The 21,085-nt window shown below is 39.4% G+C and overlaps 1 protein-coding gene and 1 non-coding gene across 3 annotated transcripts; one reads left to right on the top strand and one right to left on the bottom strand.

Moving 5' to 3' along the window:
- Positions 1–539: 539 nt before the first annotated feature.
- LOC140820370 (small nucleolar RNA R71) lies at positions 540–646 on the bottom strand. The gene has a single exon (XR_012115445.1). It is a non-coding gene; the product is annotated as a small nucleolar RNA R71 (small nucleolar RNA).
- Positions 647–10,433: 9,787 nt separating this feature from the next.
- LOC140819992 (uncharacterized) lies at positions 10,434–20,836 on the top strand. 2 transcript variants are annotated; one of them, XR_012115326.1, is made up of 8 exons: positions 10,434–10,783; positions 14,170–14,906; positions 15,463–16,787; positions 17,503–18,411; positions 18,492–18,573; positions 19,333–19,380; positions 20,326–20,631; positions 20,709–20,836. XR_012115326.1 is itself a non-coding variant. In XM_073180284.1 (7 exons), the coding sequence occupies exons 1-7, from the start codon at positions 10,513–10,515 to the stop codon at positions 20,527–20,529; spliced, it is 3,576 nt and encodes a 1,191-aa protein (XP_073036385.1). In that variant the 5' UTR covers positions 10,434–10,512; the 3' UTR covers positions 20,530–20,836. The 2 variants fall into 2 exon arrangements, 1 of the variants encoding a protein (XP_073036385.1); XM_073180284.1 differs by having other exon boundaries at positions 20,326–20,836.
- The last annotated feature ends 249 nt before the right edge of the window (positions 20,837–21,085 follow it).

Below are 21,085 nucleotides of genomic sequence, written 5' to 3'. Positions count from 1 at the left end.
TGTGGTGCATGCGAAGATCACTCGAAGTTAAGCTTGAGCCTTTTGACCCTGAGATCGAACGCACTGCTAGACGCCGAAGACAACAGCAAAGACTCAAGGAACAAATGGAGAGGCACGAACAAGAGCAGGAGGCGGACCGCCAAAATGAGAGACGGATTGAGATGCCACGCCGTATACCGATGATGGATTATGCACAACCGTCTCTTGATGGAGCACGTCCAAGCATCGTGAGACCAGTCATCCGAGCTAACCAGTTTGAGATCAAGCCAGCTATCATTCAGATGATTCAAAACACTGTTCAATTTGGGGGAAGTGCACTTGACGACCCTAATTCTCATATAGCTGATTTTCTTGAAATTTGCGATACATTTAAGTTTAATGCTGTGTCTGATGATGCTGTTCGTTTGCGTTTATTTCCATTTTCACTAAGAGATAAAGCTAAGGCGTGGTTAAACTGTTTGCCTGTAGGGTCTATCACTACATGGGAGGATATGGCGAAGGCATTCCTGATCAAGTACTTTCCTCCGTCGAAGACTATGAAGCTGAGAGCCGACATTACTACTTTTGCTCAATATGAGCTTGAGTCACTTTACGAGGCGTGGGAGCGATACAAGGATTTATTGAGGAGATGTCCACACCATGAGCTACCTCTTGGGTTAGTTGTTCAAACTTTTTACTACGGTCTGCTTACTCCTAACCGTACCATGATAGATGCTGCTGCCTGTGGTAACTTGCTGAGAAAAACGGCTGAGGAAGGATATGAATTATTGGAGGAGATGGCTGCTAGTAGCTATCATCCTCATTCTGATAGGCAGAAACGAGGTGCTGGAGTTAATCAAGTTACTGATTTGTCTGCGGTGTCAGCACAGTTAGAGGCTTTGAACAGAAAGATTGATGGGATGAGTGCGAGTGGATCGGCTATGCGTCTGCAAGAGATTTTCTGTGATAAGTGTGGAGGTGAGCATGACGTGCAGGATTGCCAAGATGGCAATCCATTCTATGTGCCTGAGGGAGCAAAACACGTGGGATTCCAGAACCGTCCTAGAAATGACCCTTATTCAAACTCTTATAATCCGGGATGGAGGAATCACCCAAACTTTTCGTGGGGAGGTCAAAACAACCAAAACCGCCAACAAAGAGGTCCACCACATGGGATGCACCAAGGATTCAAGCCAGAACCGCCTAGGGAGGAGAAGTCAAATTTAGAGCAAATGATGACCAAATTTATTTCAGCAACCGAGACGAGATTTCAGAATCAGGATGCATCCATAAAGGGGTTAGAGAATCAAATTGGGCAGTTGGCTAAGTTAATTGCTAATAGGGAGCAAGGAACTTTGCCAAGCAACACGGAGACTAACCCGAGAGAGCAAGTGAAAGCTGTGGAATTGCGTAGTGGAAGAGCACTCGAGTCTAATGAGGAAAGGACCAAGCATGGTGAGGATGAGGTGGAACATCAAGGAGGTAAGTCTTCTAACTCTACATTTACACCTACTGCACCGAATAAAATTGTTATCCCTCCACCTTTCCCCGCAGCAATGAAGAAAGCTAAGTTAGATGCACAATTTGGTAAATTTCTTGAGGTATTCAAAAAACTGCATATTAACATTCCTTTTGCTGATGCCTTATTGAATATGCCAAGTTATGCAAAATTCTTGAAAGATATCTTGGCGAATAAGCGGAAGCTAGAAGATCATATGACTGTGAACTTGACTGAAAATTGCTCCGCTTTAGTTCAAAACAAGATGCCTCCAAAGCAAAAAGATCCAGGGAGTTTCTCTATACCTTGCATTATTGGTGATATTAATTTTCATAAAGCTCTATGTGATCTTGGTGCGAGTATTAATTTGATGCCCTATTCTGTGTTTAGGAGACTGAGATTGGGTGAACCCAAGCCAACTAGGATGTCATTGCAGCTGGCTGACAGATCTGTCAAGTATCCACGTGGGATTATCGAAGATGTCTTGGTGAAAGTGGATAAGTTTATTTTTCCTGCAGATTTTGTAGTACTTGACATGGAGGAAGATTTAGAGATGCCTTTAATCCTAGGGAGACCATTTCTGGCTACAGGGAAAGCACTGATTGATGTTGACGAGGGAAAATTGAGACTGAGAGTTGGAGAAGAAGAAATTATTTTGGATGTCTTTAATACTCTCAAGCACACAATGCACAATGATAGTTGTTTTCGTGTTGATGTCTTAGATTCTCTCGTTTGTGATTTTGTGCAGGATGGATTGCAAGAACCATTGGAGGCCACTCTCACTACGGAAAAGCAGGAGGACGAGTTAGACGAGGAAAAGATGGAGATGGTAGCTCACTTGAATGCCATTCCACCTTGGAGAAAGCAAGTGAGGCTTCGACTAGAGGAATTGGGAGACAGAAAAGATTTAATGCCTCAAAAGTCGAGCCTAGAGGAGCCACCTACTTTGGAGCTCAAACCACTACCTCCACATCTCAAGTACGTATATCTAGGAGAAAATAATAAACTGCCTGTTATTATTTCTTCTTCTTTGACAGATGATATGGAGAGTAAGCTCTTAGAAGTCCTTAAGGAGCATAGAGGAGCATTCGCTTGGAAAGTTGCGGACATCAAGAGGATAAGTCCTTCGATCTGCATGCACAAAATTCTGATGGAGGATAAATACTCACCTCTAGCACAACCTCAAAGGAGACTCAATCCAAAGATGCAGGAGGTCGTAAAAGCTGAAACGATCAAACTTCTGGATGCAGGTATTATCTACCCTATCTCTGATAGTGCGTTGGTAAGTCCTGTGCAATGTGTGCCTAAAAAGGGTGGGATTACTGTTATTACCAATGAAAAAAATGAGTTGATTCCCACTAGAACTGTTACGGGTTGGCGTGTGTGCATGGATTATAGGAAATTAAATGATGCAACCCGTAAAGATCACTTCCCCCTGCCATTTATTGATCAAATGATTGAACGATTAGCCGGTCATGAATTTTACTGTTTTTTGGATGGATATTCGGGATACAATCAAATCACAATTGCACCTGAGGACCAAGAGAAAACTACTTTCACTTGCCCTTATGGTACTTTTGCGTTTAGACGTATGCCCTTTGGTCTATGCAATGCACCTGCTACATTTCAAAGATGCATGACCGTTATTTTTCATGACATGATTGAGAATTTTCTTGAAGTTTTTATGGATGACTTCTCCATTTTTGGCTCTTCGTTTAATGAATGTCTAGAAAATTTGAACTTGGTGCTTATTAGATGTGAAGAGAGCAATTTGGTGTTAAATTGGGAGAAATGTCATTTCATGGTGCAAGAGGGGATTGTGTTAGGGCACAAGGTGTCAGAAAATGGAATGGAGGTCGACAAAGCCAAGGTGGAAGTAATCAAAAATCTACCACCTCCGTCATCAATCAAGGGAGTCCGCAGTTTCTTGGGGCATGCTGGTTTTTATAGGCGTTTCATTAAAGATTTTTCTAAAATCGCTAAGCCCTTGTCCTCTCTATTGATGAAAGATGTTGAGTTTAATTTTGATTCTACTTGTCTGCAGGCATTCGAGATACTCAAGGAGAGTTTGGTGACAGCACCTGTTCTGACTGCCCCTGATTGGGAGCTACCGTTTGAGGTGATGTGCGATGCTAGTGATACAGCTGTTGGTGCGGTGCTGGGTCAAAGGAAGAACAAGGTATTTCATACCATCTACTACGCAAGTAAGACTTTAAATGATGCTCAATTGAATTACGCTACTACTGAAAAGGAATTACTTGCTATAGTATTTGCTTTCGAGAAATTTCATTCATATCTTGTTCTGTCTAAAGTGATTGTGTATACAGATCATTCTGCCCTAAAATACTTGCTTGCTAAGAAAGATGCAAAACCTAGGTTAATTAGGTGGATTTTACTATTGCAAGAATTTGATCTCGAGATTCGAGATAAAAAGGGTGTAGAAAATGTGGTTGCTGATCATCTGTCTAGGCTTGAGGATGTTAGAATTAATGGCGTTGATGCTGATATAGATGACTGGTTCCCTGATGAGCAATTGTTTGAGGTGAATGCGTGCCCTTGGTATGCCAATTTTGCCAATTTTCTTGTCACCGGCACACCCCCCCCAAATTTATCATTTCACCAAAGAAAGAAATTCTTTTCTGACGTGAAATATTATTTTTGGGAGGAACCGTTTTTGTTTAAAATCTGTGCAGATGCCATGATAAGGAGATGTGTAGCGGAGGAGGAAACCAGTCAAATTCTGAACCACTGCCATGACCGTGAGGTAGGTGGTCACTTTGGACCCATACGGACGGCATCTAAGGTACTTGAATGTGGCTTCTATTGGCCAACTCTTTTTAAGGATGCTCGTTTGTATGTTCTCAATTGTGATAGATGCCAACGCACAGGTAATATTTCCAACCGTCATGAGATGCCTTTGAATAATATTATTGAGTGTGAAATATTTGATGTGTGGGGGATTGATTTTATGGGTCCTTTTCCTGCTTCTTTTGGAAAGAAATTTATTTTGGTGGCAGTGGAGTATGTGTCGAAATGGGTGGAGGCAGAGACGTGTGCCACGAATGATGCACAAGTGGTGTTAAAATTTTTAAAGAAACACATTTTTAATCGATTTGGTACACCGCGTGCAATCATAAGTGATGGTGGCACCCATTTTTGCAATAAAATTTTTGATAAACTGTTGGGCAAATATGGTGTCACCCACAAAGTTTCCACTCCATACCATCCCCAAACTAGTGGACAAGTTGAAGTGTCCAATCGAGAGATTAAGAGGATTTTAGAAAAGACGGTTAATGTGAATCGAAAGGACTGGTCCATTCGGTTAGATGATGCTTTGTGGGCTTATCGTACTGCGTTCAAAACACCTATAGGCACTACACCATATAGGTTACTTTTTGGTAAAGCATGTCATCTACCCGTAGAATTAGAGCATAGAGCATATTGGGCGACCAAGGCACTAAACTTTGATTTTGCTCTTGCAGGTGAGAAACGATTGCTGCAGTTGAGTCAGTTGGATGAGTTCCGAGGTACAGCTTATGATCTTGCCCTATCTTACAAGGAACGCACCAAAAGAGCCCATGATAAACACATTGTAAGAAGAGAATTCAAAGTGGGTGAAGCAGTGTTGTTATACAACTCTCGCTTACGACTTTTTCCGGGCAAGCTGAAGTCCAGATGGTCAGGACCATTCATCATAGCCGAGGTGTTCCCATCAGGTGCAGTGGTGTTGCATGATGGCAAGGAAGGGACGTTTACTGTGAACGCCCAAAGATTAAAGCACTATATTGGTGGCACAATTGAGCCACAAACTGGAGTCACTCGGCTCCATGACAGTCGTTGAGGACATGGGTGAAAAGTCGAGCTCTAGACTATAAATTGAGAACTACCTCTACTCCTTATTTTGATTTTAATTAGATTTTTTTTTAGCATTCGCATCATTTGTATTTAGGTAGTTGCATGGCATGGCATTCATTGTTTTTATTTATTTTTTTTTTCGAGAGTATCTCGCTAGGGCGGTCAAAATCGACCGCCCCAGCGAGGCGTCGTTTTTAAAAAATTTTTCTTCACCGAATATACCTCGCTAGGGCGGTCACTTTTGACCGCCCCCGCGAGCACGCGTATTTTTTAAATTTGTCTTGGCGAGAACCCCTCGCTAGGGCGGTCAAAACTGACCGCCCCAGCGAGCACGCGTATAAAAAATAATTGGTCACCGCAAACCACTCGCTAGGGTGGACACTTTTGACCGCCCTAGCGAGTCGCGCAGACTATAAAAAAATTTTTTTCCCCTTTCTTCCCCACTTCGAACCCTACCCCTTTCCTCTCCAATAATCGGCGCCTCCTCCTTCTTTTAAGCTCAATTCTTCTTATTTTGTGATAATTTCAGGAAAAGACTCGATCTTGGATGCTACACTCCACCGGGACGCGTTTACACTACAATTTCTTCTACTCCGGTCATCTTCCAAGGATTCCGGCGAGCTTTTCCGGCGAACTTCGAAAATTTTCCGGCGACTTCAGACTCTTTGCACTCCCATCTCGACATGGCACCTAAACGGTCTAAGGTAACTCACGGTGCCTCTAGTTCTCGTTCGACTCCGTCTAATTTTGTTAATGAGAAAGCTCGGGAGCGGTTTGAGCATGCTAAACTACATAGAAAACCAATCCCTGAGCGAGGGTTTACTACATCTGTTATTAGTGATTTTCCGGAAGTCTTAGTAGAGGGACGAGGGTGGAGTAATTTCTTAGCACAACCTGAATGCCGCGGTGATTCCGGTTGTGCGTGAATTCTATGCAAATGCTCCGGAGCGGAGTGAGCCTAAGGCATCTGTGCGGGGGCGTCTAGTCCCGTATGATGCGAGAACTATCAATGACTTGCTGGGTTTACCGTCGGTCGATGACTCTGAGTTTCAGGCGTGGGTGCTCAACCCGGACTATGATTTAATTATTCGCACGCTCTGCTATCCGGGCACCACGTGGAAACAGCCGGGGACGTATACGGTTTTTCTTGAAAATTTTTGAGAGTGGACGCGGCAATGTGGTATGCGTTTCTATCTAAGAGATTGATGTCGGTCGGGCATACGAGCGATGTCCAGCGTGAGCGGGCGGTTGTTCTGTATGCCATCCACACTGGGATGGCGATTGATGTGGGCAGACTCATCTTTGGACAGCTCAACATGTGCATAAACAGCAGCAATTTGGCGTTTTATTTTCCGACGATCGTGACTGAGTTATGTGCCCGAGCGGGGGTGATATTTGCTGATGATGATGAGTGGCTACCACCGATGAGAGCCATTGATGACGCTCTCTATCGATCCAAGAGGGAGAAGAGGCAGGCAGAGCTGCCCGAGGATGTGTTTTTCGAGTATGGGGGCGCCGCTCACCCACCTCCGGCGTTATTACATGCACCGCCACCTCCGCAGCCACGCCGCCGTGCCATGCGAGATCGCATCAACGAATTGGGCGCTTGGGCCACATATCAGACTGAGTATCAGGCCGTGAATCAAGCTCATATTCAGAACGTCGAGTACTTGGTACAGGGGATCTCCACGCATTTGGGCATCGACACATCCGGCCGGCCTCCTGTACCCGCATACCCGCCACCCTTCCAGTTCCAGTACCATTATCCTATGCCGCCACCAGCTGACGAGGGAGTCCCACCACCTGAGCATGACGAGGAGGATGACTTCTGATCAGGGGAGTTTACTGTTTCCCCTTTCTTTTTTATTTGTTTGCTTATGTCAGTCCTTGCATTTGCATTCATGCGTTTTTATGTTTGTTTTTAGTCTTTGTTTCGTTTTGTGCTATGAGGACATGGCACAACTCTAGTATGAGGGGGTGGGTAGTTTGTTTTGGTTGTTTAGCTATTTGTTTTAGTTCATTGCATTTCTTTAAGTTTCGTTGCATTTCTTTTAGTTGGTGTCGTTTATGGTGAGAAGACATAGTTTATAAGCCAATGATGATCTTGAATTGATAGTTTACAAAAATGTTGATTGGGTCACTTCGTGGGTAGTTTGTTTTGGTTGTTTAGCTTTTTTTTTTAGTTCATTGCATTTCTTTAAGTTTCGTTGCATTTCTTTTAGTTGGTGTCGTTTATGGTGAGAAGACATAGTTTATAAGCCAATGATGATCTTGAATTGATAGTTTACAAAAATGTTGATTGGGTCACTTCGTGAACGGTACTCTTAATTGTTGAAGCATAAAGTTTGGTACAAAATTTGAACTTTTGAGCACATTTGCGTGGGGACTAGGATTTTGTAGGAATAATGGTGAAATTTGAAAATTTTGTTTCGTTAACTTGAAAGGCACCATTTATGAGTTGATTTAGCATGCAAACCCGTGAAAATAAGTCGCTAATAGTGACCTTGATTGAGAAAAGTTGATTTGCCTTGAACTTTACTTGTACCTCCTCTCCAATGCACTAATTAAAAGATCAAACTCCCAACCGGCTATAATCCAAAGTGATATCATTCTTAGCCTAGGGAGTACATGTGTGAAAATTGTGCATTCAAAAAAAAAAAGGAAGAAAAGAAAATAAGGAGATGTAAGGTGAGGGGGAGCCTAAATAAAAGGAATGAAATTCTATTCCTAGGCTAAAAGTTGGAGATGTAAGGAGACGAGGAAAGTCAGACGCAAAAGTCTTGACGATTGCACAATGAAAATGATCGGTGTACTCCCAACTTTTTAGCCACTTGAGCTTATTTCCCTTCCTTTCGACACCCCTATCTGCTCTTAAAAGTTGAATAAAGTTCACTTTATGGCTAGTGATAAATGGATACGGGAATGCATGCTAGTGAGACTTGTATTGAAGTGCTAATTAAGTGACTCGCATGATTTGATAATTGATCTATTTGACGTACGAATGACTAGACCCATCACGACACACACACGTTCAAACTAGTGTTGATATTTATGTGTAGATGAGAAATGAGTATTCGTTTGCGATTTGACTTGACTATGATTGGTAGTGGGAAAGTAAACTGAGGCATGAACATAACCGTTGTCGACTCACCATTGACATTTACTTGTGTTGGTTTTTCTTGTTTGAGTTTGTTTGTTTTCGTTGAGTTTGTTGAGTATCTCGTGCTTTAACCTATTTTACTCGAGGGCGAGCAAAATGTTAGTATGAGGGGGTTGATAGGACTCGTTTTTACGTGTTTTTAGTGTTGGTTTTGAGTCGCATTCATGCATCATATTAGTTTGTTTAGTTTAATTTAGCATTCATTTAGCATTATTTAGCATTTGGCTGATCTCGTGTATTTTGTGGTGGTTTTGTAGGAAGTGGACCAAAAAGTGGGATTTTATTTGCATAGCATCGAAGAGGTCTCGCTTTTGACCGCCCCAGCGAGCATATTGGCCCAGCCGAGGAGTTTCTGCGCGAGTCCTTCGCTAGGGCGGTCAAAAGTGACCGCCCCAGCGAATCCATCGATGTGAACGAGAATATTTTGCGCAAAGCTCTCGCTAGGGCGGTCAAAAGTGACCGCCCCAGCGAGACCAAAGACACGGCCAGGAATTTTAATTCGAGAATCACTCGCCCCAGCGGACAATCTTGACCGCCCTAGCGAGCGACGCAATCCGGGAAGATTTGTTTCCAAGTTTTGTGGACTCTATCTTACACCATAACCTAATACACGAGAGAGGCGCCGTTTTGGAGACTATTCTGATATTTTTCCATCACTTTTCTTGGGAGGAAGGCTAGTAGCAAGAGAGACTTTCGAAGAACTCGAGAATTCCAAGCGTCGCAGCCTTCATCCGTCGTCATATTTTAGTATTTTCATATTCAGTGTTTTATTTCTTGCATAGATTGTTGATTTTTATTATGAATTTTGTTGGCTAAACTCTATATTTGTTGGGATTTGAGGGGATCCTACCCCGTACTCGTTGTTTAACATTATTTATCGACGTTTTTATGAGTGATTTGTTTATGCTTTTGTGTTTTCTTATTTCAATTGAAGTCTAGCTAACTTCCTTTGATTATTTCATGTTGTTAATGATTTCGATAGAATAATTGACAATAGGATCGAAAAGCATAGACCACGGATTTACAATTTTAGTAGATATACGGAATTGGGTACGTGTCGATAGTGATAATTCACCCGGATGAAAGCTAGCGGATTCCATAGAACGTAATGCAATCGTGAACTGTTAAATAATTGAGGATACTTGATTACTGCATGTTTATGATTAGTATTAATATAGCTCGACAGAGTATATTAATTAGTCTAGGGAATTCCGTCGAATGCACGAGTAAAAGTCGAGTATAATTATTTGAACACGAGCGGTAGGTGAACTGATAATTCCCAACAAATTCGCTTCTCATTTGATTTACATCCAATTTAATCATTGATTTCTTGATTATTTGTTCTTGCATTTTAATCATTTTAGTTATTAAATTCACTTTAGTTTAATCACCAACTCAATCTATCGTTGCTAAAGAAATTGAAGTGAAAATAAGAATATTGTAACGCAGTCCTTGTGGATCGATACTCGTATTCACTTACGTTTATTATAACTTGACTATCGTGCACTTGCGATATTTTAAATCGAGCTTTCATTTATAAAACAAATTTTGGGACTATTCACTGTGCAAGTTTTGCTCGATCAGTATCATTTTCGTGTATATATATAGATATATTTATGTATATATATATATTATTTTGTTTTTATATATATTATCAATACTATATTATTAAATGTGATACACTTAGAGTAACTATTTTAGAGGACATCAAAATATTTAATTCTATAAATATTTTTTTTATCTTACTAAAAATCATCTCAAATTACTCCAGATTTTATATAAAAAAAATCTAAAACAAAATTTCAATTTTAAATCGATAATTTTTTTAAATAAAAAATAATTTTATATTATTTGATTGAATTAAAAATAATAATATATCATTTTAACAAGTGAGTTGTTTGTGCCACGTAGTCGGTAGATATATATGGTCGAAGAATTAAATTAAAGGTTGAATAAAACAAAATCACGATAAACACACACACCCACCTCCGGACAGCGACGGGGGCTTCATCGATCCGCCATGATTGAAGCTGAGCAGCCGCTAAAGAGGCAAAAGTTGCTCTCCCCACGATCGTCTCATCCATCCCCACCTTCAGCTCCTCCGCCGCCTCAACCACCTCCACCGCCAACGCCGCCTCCTATATCTCCGGACGCGATACCACAGAGGCGCAGAAACAAGGAAGAGATTCGTGATGTTTTTGAGTGCTACAAGCGAATTAAGTTCTGCATCGATCACAAGGATAAGCGTGAGACGGAAGAAGCCTACCTTTGTCTCATCTCTGCAGCGAGAGGTTGCAATTGCACTTTCTTTATGCTCGCTTAATTAGTAATACGATTTTCTACCGAATGGGGATTTTTTTGGGCTTTTGGGAAGAATTTCATTCCTCGTTTCAACTTGTTTATTTATGAATCTGTTCTGTTATTTGTCTTTTTTTTGTTGTTGTTTGCTTAGGTTATTGTAGAAAATAACGAATACTAAATTGCTTTTTTTTTTTTTGCTTTAGATTTGGTTAAATTGAAAAGAGTTTTGGTGTAATCTGATATAGTATTTAGCTCCTTTCTTTTGTGGAATAGGACAATATAGGGGATTTTGGATACGGGCCATGGTTTTTAATTGCTTGGCATACACAATTTTTTGAACAAAAGCAACTTGGTTTTAGGCCACAAAAAAATGAACAGTGTATTTTTTTAAGTTGACGACCCCCTCCAGAAGTTTGAATTTACGATTCTTAATCTAAGCTTTTCCCCCCCGAAGCTTGTAGGTACAACAAAGCTACTCAATTTGGTTACAAATTGCCTGTTTTGAATCTCATTCAGTTGGAGAACTAGAAATTTTGAAAGTGTGGCGGTGGAAGATACAATATCTGAAGTCAAGTACTAGGTAAACTTGAGTAGTGTGAATAGCTGAAGAATTTTTACAGTAACCCTCGTCCAAATTGAGACCAAAAATGGGATTTTTATCTTCATTTTAAGGAAATTCCTTTATGAGACAAACAAAAACTTTGATCCAGTAATGATTCTCAAGTTGCTGTAACAGAATAAATTTATCATCTAGCATCTTGGAGGAGATTTTGGTACTTGCATTAAGAAAGACAATATGTACTGATGTTTTAGCCAGCTGAAGGTTCAACTCAGCTTGTAAATGAATCTATGATTGTGGAAGCGATAGAAAGGGGGAATGTTTTGTCATGTTTGAGGCAGCTGAGGCTTGTTATGTATATTTGGAAGTGGTCCATGGATTATCGTAGTCTTTGCTGAAGAATTTGAGTAGGAGAGTGATAACTGTATGATTCTTGATTGTTGCGACAATAATTTCATCTTTTCTTTCTTTAAAACTTGCCAATTCCTAATAATTTAAATAGTTTTAAAGAACTTGAGGTCACTAGTAGGTGGATGTGAAGTATTTTAGAAAAATCAAAAATGTATAGTTGTATGTGGAGAACATTGGCGTGCCAAGCTTGGATGCTTGCGAACATGATATTTGATAATATTGCCGTTACTAGTTTTTAAAAAATGGAAGTAATAACTTATGGCTACATAATAAACTATCCGTGAAGAAATTAAATTAAATTTTTATTGTTAAGTGCGTCGAGGAGACTTTGGCAGCAGCAGTTGTGGCTTTCCAGGCATTTTAAATTATTATTTTTAGCTGCAAAAGTTCAACCTTCTCGGAAGTAGCTTTTGATGGATTTAGTTACTGAATCTTTAGGGACTAATTACTGGGGTAAATATAATTGATGGTGAAACAATTGATAAAACCTTTGAAATTGTTGTAGGACTAGGTGTCATCCAGACCTTATGTTGCAGATCCACATTCAAACAGCATACCAAACCTCTTTCGAGAGTTAGGAGTTGGAATGATAATGAATTACAATTCCCATGATAAACATGTGTAATCTTATGTTGCTACACTAGATAGTCTAGTTCATAATGAAAGCCAATCAAAGTCGGGCCATGACAACATGTGCTAATTTCCATTCAATCCAACAGAAAGAAGAGTTTCAACTTTTTTAAAAACAAAATATAGATGAAAACAGCCTGATTCGGCTAGCATTATCCGAGTAAATAAACTCAGCCAAGGGGTAATCTCTCTTACAAGAAGAAAGACTCTCCTTTTCCTTGCCCTAATTCAAATCTAGCAACAAAAAAAAAAAGATTGATTCCCTCTAGCCAACTCTAATCTCATATGTATCTTTTTCCCGCTTCCCAACCTTTCCCGCTATTCAAGATTTCGAAAATATTTTGGCCAAATAAGACGACATTAGCTTTCTAGGCCCAACTAATCCATAACAATACTGCCCCTTGAGAAGTAGCCTTGTCCTCAAGGCTGTAGCTAGAAACCTGAATTTTGTGGTTTCATCATCCTCCTGAGTTGTCTCTTCTTAAGCTCTATGATCTCAAAAAACCAATAATTTCCATCCTTCCTTTCAGTTGGACTTGAGGCTCGTTTAATACCAGGTTGAATACTCCAGTGCTCTAGCTTTTTAGGCCAATCTAAGGAGGATTCATAGTTATTAAAAGCATGCGCTGGCTGCGTCTAGGTGACAGACCCAGTCAGGCACACTGGCACACCCATTGCGCTTGGGCGCAGCACTTGAAACAAGTGCGCCTCTCTGCCTAGGCGCGAGGCATCGTAAAGGCGCATAAGCGTGAACTTTAAAGAAGTTGACTGATATTTTGTAAGTAAATAAAAATTAATTCGAACCCAACCGATTTGAAGCCCAATTAGCAAAGCTCATGGCTATTTAATGATAAAAAAAACCCTTTTATCACTCATTTATACAAGAAGTTTTTATCAGAAAGTTCAGAAGTCCTTTGTGCAAACTTTTACTTTCATCTTTCCCTTTATGATGATGATGATTAAGTCGAGGAAGATGAAAAAGAATTTGATGATTTAGATGATATTGTAATCCTCTATGCAAACTCTAATTTCTTCTACACTCATGACTCACCATGGTTTTCAAAGATGATGATGATAATATTGTTGAGGAGGATGAAAATGAATTTGATGATTTATATATTTGAAGTTTTTGTCTTAATATACTATGAATTGATGACTTACTAATGAATTTTAGATCATTAAAGTTTTTTTTTCTTGGTTATGATTTACGCTACATTATTTGTTAATGAATTTTTAGTTATAATGTTTGCTATCTTTGTGAAAAATATTTAATTTATGTAATATTATAGATTTATAGTATAGATCACTTTATATATATTGAATTTTAAAATTTGTGCAAAATGTGCTTTACTTCGATAAAGCGTGCGTTTCGCCTTGCGTCTCAGGCTTCAGGGTACTCTAGCACTTTAGTGCGTCTTGCGCCCTAAATAACCATGGGAGGATTGGTCATTGGTCAGCAGATTTAATAACATGATCAATGTGCTCGAATCTTCTGATTCCACCTAACAAATTCGAGGGAAATGTAGCAACATCACCCCAAACATAAACATCTGGAACAATAATTTGGGAGAAACCTTCAGTCTTGATTCCTCCGCCCTCCTCTGTAATCGCCTCCCCATGTGTTTATTGATGTTCATTTTTTATGTTGAACCAAGACATTGCCTGTATTTCTGTGATAAAATATATCAGATATTTTGTCTCTGTGGTATTTCAGTATGCTAAAGTTATGTTGCTGCTCTTTTCTGGGATTTTGTGATTACAATGAGATATTTGCAGGTGGCACAAGTGTACAACGCTTGTTAGCGAATTTCATTCCTCGCTATGCATCATATTGTCCTGCTGCTCTTGATGCTGCAGCGAAGGTTGTCATCAGTATCCATAATAGGTGTTTCACTGTAATAGAAAGGGGAGAAGATGTTGATGGCGTCGCTTTTGAGATTTCTAAGGCCTGCATTTTAGGTCTAGTTGATATATGTGAAGCTGCTGCCTCAGAAGCTTCAATTTCTCCTGTTATTCAAGGAATATGTTCTATTGTGTTTCTCAATGTATTTACTTTCTTCATATCCTCATTTGAGGGGCAGGACATATTTCAGATTGTTGACCAGAGAATCTTGAAGATTCATGATGTCCCAGAATCTTTTTTTGAGTTCAAGAGGGAGTTTTTGGAGGAAGATAATTATGTGTTGCCTAAGCTATCCAAGTTACGTGCTCTTTGTTTTTCGAGGATTTTATCCAATCACCCTAAAAAATCAATTGCCTGTTGTTTTGAACTTCTTGAATGTACCGAATCAAAGGAGTCACAGAAAGGTGCTTACTTTTTAAATCAGTTGACAATTGGACTGAATGATTTTCGCATTGATTGTCTGGACGAGAAAAACGGCAGAAATAAATTAGCAGCGGATACCTCAGAAGCAAAATGTGAAAGCAAGCATCTTAACGAATTTTCTTCTTCAAATGAGCACCTTTTTTCAAATGGCACCTCAATTTTATTGAAGAACTGCTTGTTGGGACTGGTAAGGCTCATTAATTATAGCATTTCATTGCCAGATGGCATGCCTAAAGATTTTTTCTGGTGTAGTTTAGTATTGTCCTCCTGTTGGTATCTATTTATTCCACCTGATTCTGGTGAGAGATACTTAGATTGTGAAATGAATGTGCTATTTAATTGGGCTTCAAATGCTCATTCATTTTTTCCGTGTCCTGCATGACTAGATATTTACAAGTTCACGTGCTCACTGAAGCCTTAATATGCCAAACTATGTAACAATTTATTCTCACACATTCTTTCATCTATGTCAAATTTTCATACATTTATTATTAGAATAAATGTGCATTGAGGTGTTCTAATTCAAACTTGCTTCCTTGGTCTCTTAAACTCACGAGGCTAGTGTAAATAAAATTTCCAACCAAGTCTGTTGCTGCAAGACATTTATTTTAGTTTTTACTCGATAATACTTCTTACTACTCCATGTGATGGACTGTTTGGAATAAAAATACTCGTCATTTAGAAAAGGACAAGGGCTTCGAGGTTTGGCTGTTGCATTTACGTTGTTGTTGTTCTTTGTACAGGTTTTTGGCAAAGATCCTTCATATAGACGTTGGATTTTTTCTAGGTACAGGAGGCTATGTAATTCTGCATCTCCTGAAATTGTTACGTATGTTACTTCAGTTTTAGAAGGAGTATTTAAATCTTTTCTGCAGCAACTCACATCCGAAGGCAGCCAAGTAGATATTGAGGAAGATATATCTGGTTCATCCAAGTATGTTAGTCAGCACTTGGCTTCTGGAATATCTAGCCAACAAGGATCTCCTTCTGTAGCTTCTGGGAGAGATTGTCCAGAAAAAGGTGTAGGCATCCATTTGAAAAATCGTAGTGTGATGAAGTCAGGTATTGATCTTATTGAAAGCGGAGAGTCAAATTCTGAAGATATTTCAAATGCTAGAAATTTTGTTGTGGCAATGGAATTGCAAAATCATCAAACTTTCTCCCCTAGAGAGAGAACACCAAGGGAATTCAGAAGTAATTCACTCAATGGAAGAATCCATGGCTTGCAGACAGAGAAGAGCCCAATTCCAAATTTGGACTGCTCGCCAACTGCTTTTAGATCCTCCACAGGAACTTCGAATTCTTCGTTTGAATCCCCCAAACATGATATCCCTGTGCCACATACTTCAGCAAATCATTTGACCCGGTTCTTGGATGGAGACCCAGATGCCATGGATGTATTTCCAGCTTCCAAACAACTCTGGTTGGGATCATTAGGTCCTGATGCATCTGAAATGCTTATAAGGTTTCTGTTTGAGAAGTTCGGTCCTATAGGTCAATTACGGTACTTTCAATATGAAGGGTATGCTTTAATTGAATACAGATACATTCTGGATGCCATAAGGGCTAGAGAAGTAATGCGAGGACGCACCCCTTGGGGTGCACCCCTCCAGATAAAATTTCTGGATACAGGTTTAGGAACTAGAGGAGCGGTAAATAGTGTCTCTGTTGGTTCTAGTTGCCATGTTTACATAGGAAATGTTAATAGCAAATGGGCCAAGGATGAGGTGATGCATGAACTTAAGAAAGTTCTTCATAAAGGCCCTCTCATGGTTACTGATCTTAGTAGTGAAGGTGCATTATTAATGGAATTTGATTCACCAAAGGAATCTACCATCGCCATGGCTCATCTGCGATGGAAACGCAAGGAAAATAGTAATTTTATCCTTCCTCCTTCCAGTTTATGTCCAGCCAATTTGATGGTGAATGTTGAAGGTGCAAGGCCTGCTTCTACTTCTGTACATATGGATACAAGAAACAATTATTCTGCTACTAGTATGATTGGATCACCTCATGCTCAGAATGTATTTGAGAAGCCTTACGACAGTTACATGACAAGGACATCAGGGTTGTCTTCTTTACCTTTATTTATGTCCAAACTTGATACATCTTACCCCAAGATCCTGTTGAGATTTAGAATCATATTCATGTTCCTTGAGAGTAACTGGGACAAATGCACAAGTACTAATGAACACAATTTGCATTAATATTTCACTTGTAGTCTTGTAGGCCTCTCATTTGCGCAGATTATAAACATTGTTCTCTTGATATTCTGTCTGTTGTCTGATAACTGTTTCATCAGTCATCAGTCTTGATATCCATTTTTTTATTCAATGATACGTCTGTATAAAGTGCAATTATTTTCCACTAGGGAAATTTTTTTAATTTATATTTTTATGCTGCTTATGTCTAATTGGTCGTCTTTTTTTCTCTCTTCAACAAATCCATGTCTTTATTCAATTTTGAATCTCTCTATTTTTTGGAGTTGGGCATTGATTCAACTTATCATTACATTTGGAGCAAGTTTGACATGAGGTTTTGGAAGAGTTATATTATTTATTTTTGTGTAATGCAGCAATCTTTTAGTGTCGGGAAAAATGCCACTCTACATAATATAATAGTCTCTCGTCCAATATTGTTACTTAAGGCAACTTTCTCTGAAGTTGTGGTCTTGGAGGTTCATGATTATGAGTTACTACCCTCTTTCAATCATCCTTTCATGTATGTAAAGAACCATTTTTATTTCACCTTTATCTTAAACTTTACATCTATGTTTTGAACAGGAATCGGGGAAAGCATCATGGAGCTTCTCCCCCAGTCAGATCAGATAACAATGCTCTGGAGCTTACATCACCAAGGACTGGTCAAGAAACTTTTAGACCAATGATGCAAAATGTGCATCCATTCCAGACAACTTGGACTGATTCAGGAATGCTCGAAGTTGGAAGATTTTCTACTGCCAAACAAACATGGATGTGTGGAAAACCGGAAACTGGGATGTCTTCTGGGCAAGGAAGCATGGGACCCATGCCCACCCAAAATCAGGGACCACCAATTACGCCACCACAGCTGGTTCAGTCATCTACATTTGTTCGACCTTCATATGCACCAGCAAATAGCATGTGGGATGCACGTGGGTTGGGTCACCATCTGCCTCCAAATCCAATTTCTTGTGTAACACCTGCCAATGCTCATGGTAGTCTGCAAGCTCCACCTTTTTTACCTGCTTCTGTCACTCCGAGATCAAAAATACAAGGAAGTTCTATGCCTCCATTTGATCAGATGTATACTGTTCCTGTTGTTCCTCCTCCTTTATCATCTTTGCCTCCTCTTAGTAACGTGCCCCCCCCTCCTTTGCCTCCTCAGCCTGATTTCCGGCCTCCGTTGCCTTTTTCATCTGAGTTTCGGCCTCCATTGCCTCCTCAGCATGAACTGCGGCCACCATTACCCCCAACACCTCCGCCTCCACCTCCTCCACCTCCTTCCCAACCTCCTCCACTCCCCCCTCCTCCAAGTTCCCCCCCTCCACCTCCACCATCTGACTCGCTAAATGGTGGGGGTTATAGATTGTGCCAGAAATCAACCTGGCAGGGGATCTTGAGTAAAAGTGGTGTTTATTACTGTACTTTGCTTGCACAAAGAGTAGATTCTGATATTTGCAACTATTCAACTGATGTTGCTGAGCCTGCTGAGTAAGGATTTTGGTCTTGTTTTGATAAATTTGCTTAAGAAATGCAATTTCTGATGATTTTCTCTTGATGCATCTGCACAGATGGCCTATTAAGTTAGACATGACAAAGCGGACAGATTTTCGTCATGTGAAATCGACATTTTCTAGCTCCCCAACTCACAGAGTTAGTTCAATATTGTCCTCACACCCCTTTTTTCGTTGTGCATATGTGTGCAATATATCAGACCCAATGTTTGTTCATCATTTAGCAGTACCTCGCAATTTGTTTATATAAGTTCACTTGTCTCTGAAATTTGCGCTTACTTTAATTTAGCTCTGATTTAGCAATACCCATTTACATTAAGGTTGGAAATAGATGTGTCTATTCACCAAGCTTGCTAAGAGCTCTGATTTGTCTTAAATAATTTGTGAAGCAAGGTTTGGACTCTTTATGGATGTATCAGATGATTTACAAATTGTCAGTCTCAAGTCTCAATCCATCCATCAACTGCAAAGAGCTCTGATTTCATATCCATCCCAAGGCCTAGTTTTTCCTACTGGACATTATTTTGATCCTGCTAAATGATTTGTAATTTACCAATACCCAAATTTCTCCGCAAGCCTCTTAATTGACTGCCCTTCTTCCACCTATCCTTACATGTTTCACTGAGCACTTTATGCCCTTATCCCATAGACTTTATGCCATTTGGAGCCACCTGTAATTAGGGGTTTTGAAGCCCTAGTTTTTTCCATTCCCAAAACTGGGCCACCTCTTTTAAATTAAATCTCAGCACGTGTCGCATAGAATTCATCTGAAAGTTCAAAATGTGCTCATCTTGATTCCAAAGTATTAACATATGGTATCTAGTACAAATTTTAGTTATATGCTTTTACATATTTAAACGGTTTAACAACCTATTGATATTAACTTTAATCGTGACAGAGAGAGGTTTGCTGGCTGCTTCCTTCTTCTCAAGAAGATCACAAGGGGGTAAGTTGGGACTTCTGATCAATTTCATTTGCTTTGTTCCTTCCCACTGTGAGACTTGACCCTTCATATAACGCAAGCATGCAAGTGAAACTTTTCCTAATTTTTTTGTTGAAACATTTATCCCCGCAAGCACAAATTGACCCTTACCGAAATAATATTTTTCTCTGCTAGAAAGATCTGTTTTTTCTTTTTGGTTGGTAACCCAAAAGTAATGTCATGATTGTCACTGGTTTGGTAGAATTGGGAAATTTCATATTCTAGATTTGGTGGGAATGGCACTCTCTTGTTTGCCTGGTCCTAACTAGGTGGATGATTTCAAGTGCAAATTTGTCTACTCCAGTGTAGTTCAGGTCGAATCTGGGTTGGACTCATTTAAACTGGAGTTTAAATTCACATCTCTTTTCTTATTATTATTATTTTAGAAGTTCTGTAGTAGGATATTTTGTTGAATAGCTTGATGAAAAAACATTTTGTTCATTATTGCAAGGTTGATTACAAAAGTTTGTTTTAAAAAAATTTAACGAGATTATTGTTCCATTTTCCAGACAACATATTTATAACTAGAACACCTAGATTAAATTACCAATCAGATTTGATTACTTGAATTTCAAATCAGGACACCCTTGTCGGCAGATGCAAAGCCGTAATCAATCGCATGTGATTGAGGGAGCATGAAGATTTTCTATATATATATATATATATATATATATATTTTGAATTTGAAGATTCCAACCGAGCAATCCAAATTTGAAAGCTTATTGTGTTAAAATTATGTCCATCTGCTCTTTGACTCGAACTGTTGCTCGTGTTACCTGATATTTCACACCTCCCTAGTTTTATGTTAATGGTAATTTCAAGGGCTGTTTCTGTTTGGAGTGCACTTGTAGTAAAGGCTTATTTATCTTCACTCAGCAAAGTGATTGAACTGCAATTACATATTTTCAGTTTCAAGATTTCGTATCATACTTGAAGCAGCGAGATTGTGCAGGAGTAATCAAAATCCCAGCTGCTAAATCCATGTGGGCTAGGCTTCTCTTCATTCTTCCATGCTCTCCTGATATATGTGACATGCTATGCATTCCTCCTAGTCCTTCGCTTTGTTTGATTGGATTGGTTCTTCCTAAAGAAACGAATGCTGAGTTGGTATGATCCATGCAGTCATGCACACAAATAGATTCAATATTTAGGTGATGCTTCGGACAAGTACGACAACTAGGAAATGTATCCCAGTCTTCGTTTCTACTCTATTCGGTAAGTATCTTATCTATGAGTAATAGAGATGAAATTCCTTGCAACGTTTTCTGCTAATTGAAAATGAAAAATTGCAGTGGTTGAGGTTAAAATCTAGAGTACATTAAAATTTTTATTTGAGAGCAGATTTACATTCCTGGGTTAGCAGAAACACAATTTTAGATTCTCAATCATGCTCAATGAAATGCAGTCAACTTCGAAGTCTCACTGAAGCTTTCTCCATTTGTTCAATTTTCGAGCAGACAGCTTCCTTTATTTGTTCTGTCATAAACTATGGTTACAGAAGAGAGGAATATAATTTTATTGAATAAAAAATTTGGGTTGAAGTTTGTTCTAGAGAAACCTTGGCCTCATCTACGTGCCGTGTACGTATTTTCTGTTTTTATACACAAGCACGCATAGCCTGGTTTGTGAAAAAAAGAAAACGCGTTGATTCTGTAGTGTCCAAAATTAA

Source organism: Primulina eburnea, chromosome 18 (assembly GCF_022965805.1).
Source record: "Primulina eburnea isolate SZY01 chromosome 18, ASM2296580v1, whole genome shotgun sequence".
Lineage (NCBI taxonomy): Eukaryota > Viridiplantae > Streptophyta > Magnoliopsida > Lamiales > Gesneriaceae > Primulina > Primulina eburnea.
Note: the sequence above shows the minus strand (reverse complement) of the source record. Positions and strands in the feature narration are given on the sequence as shown.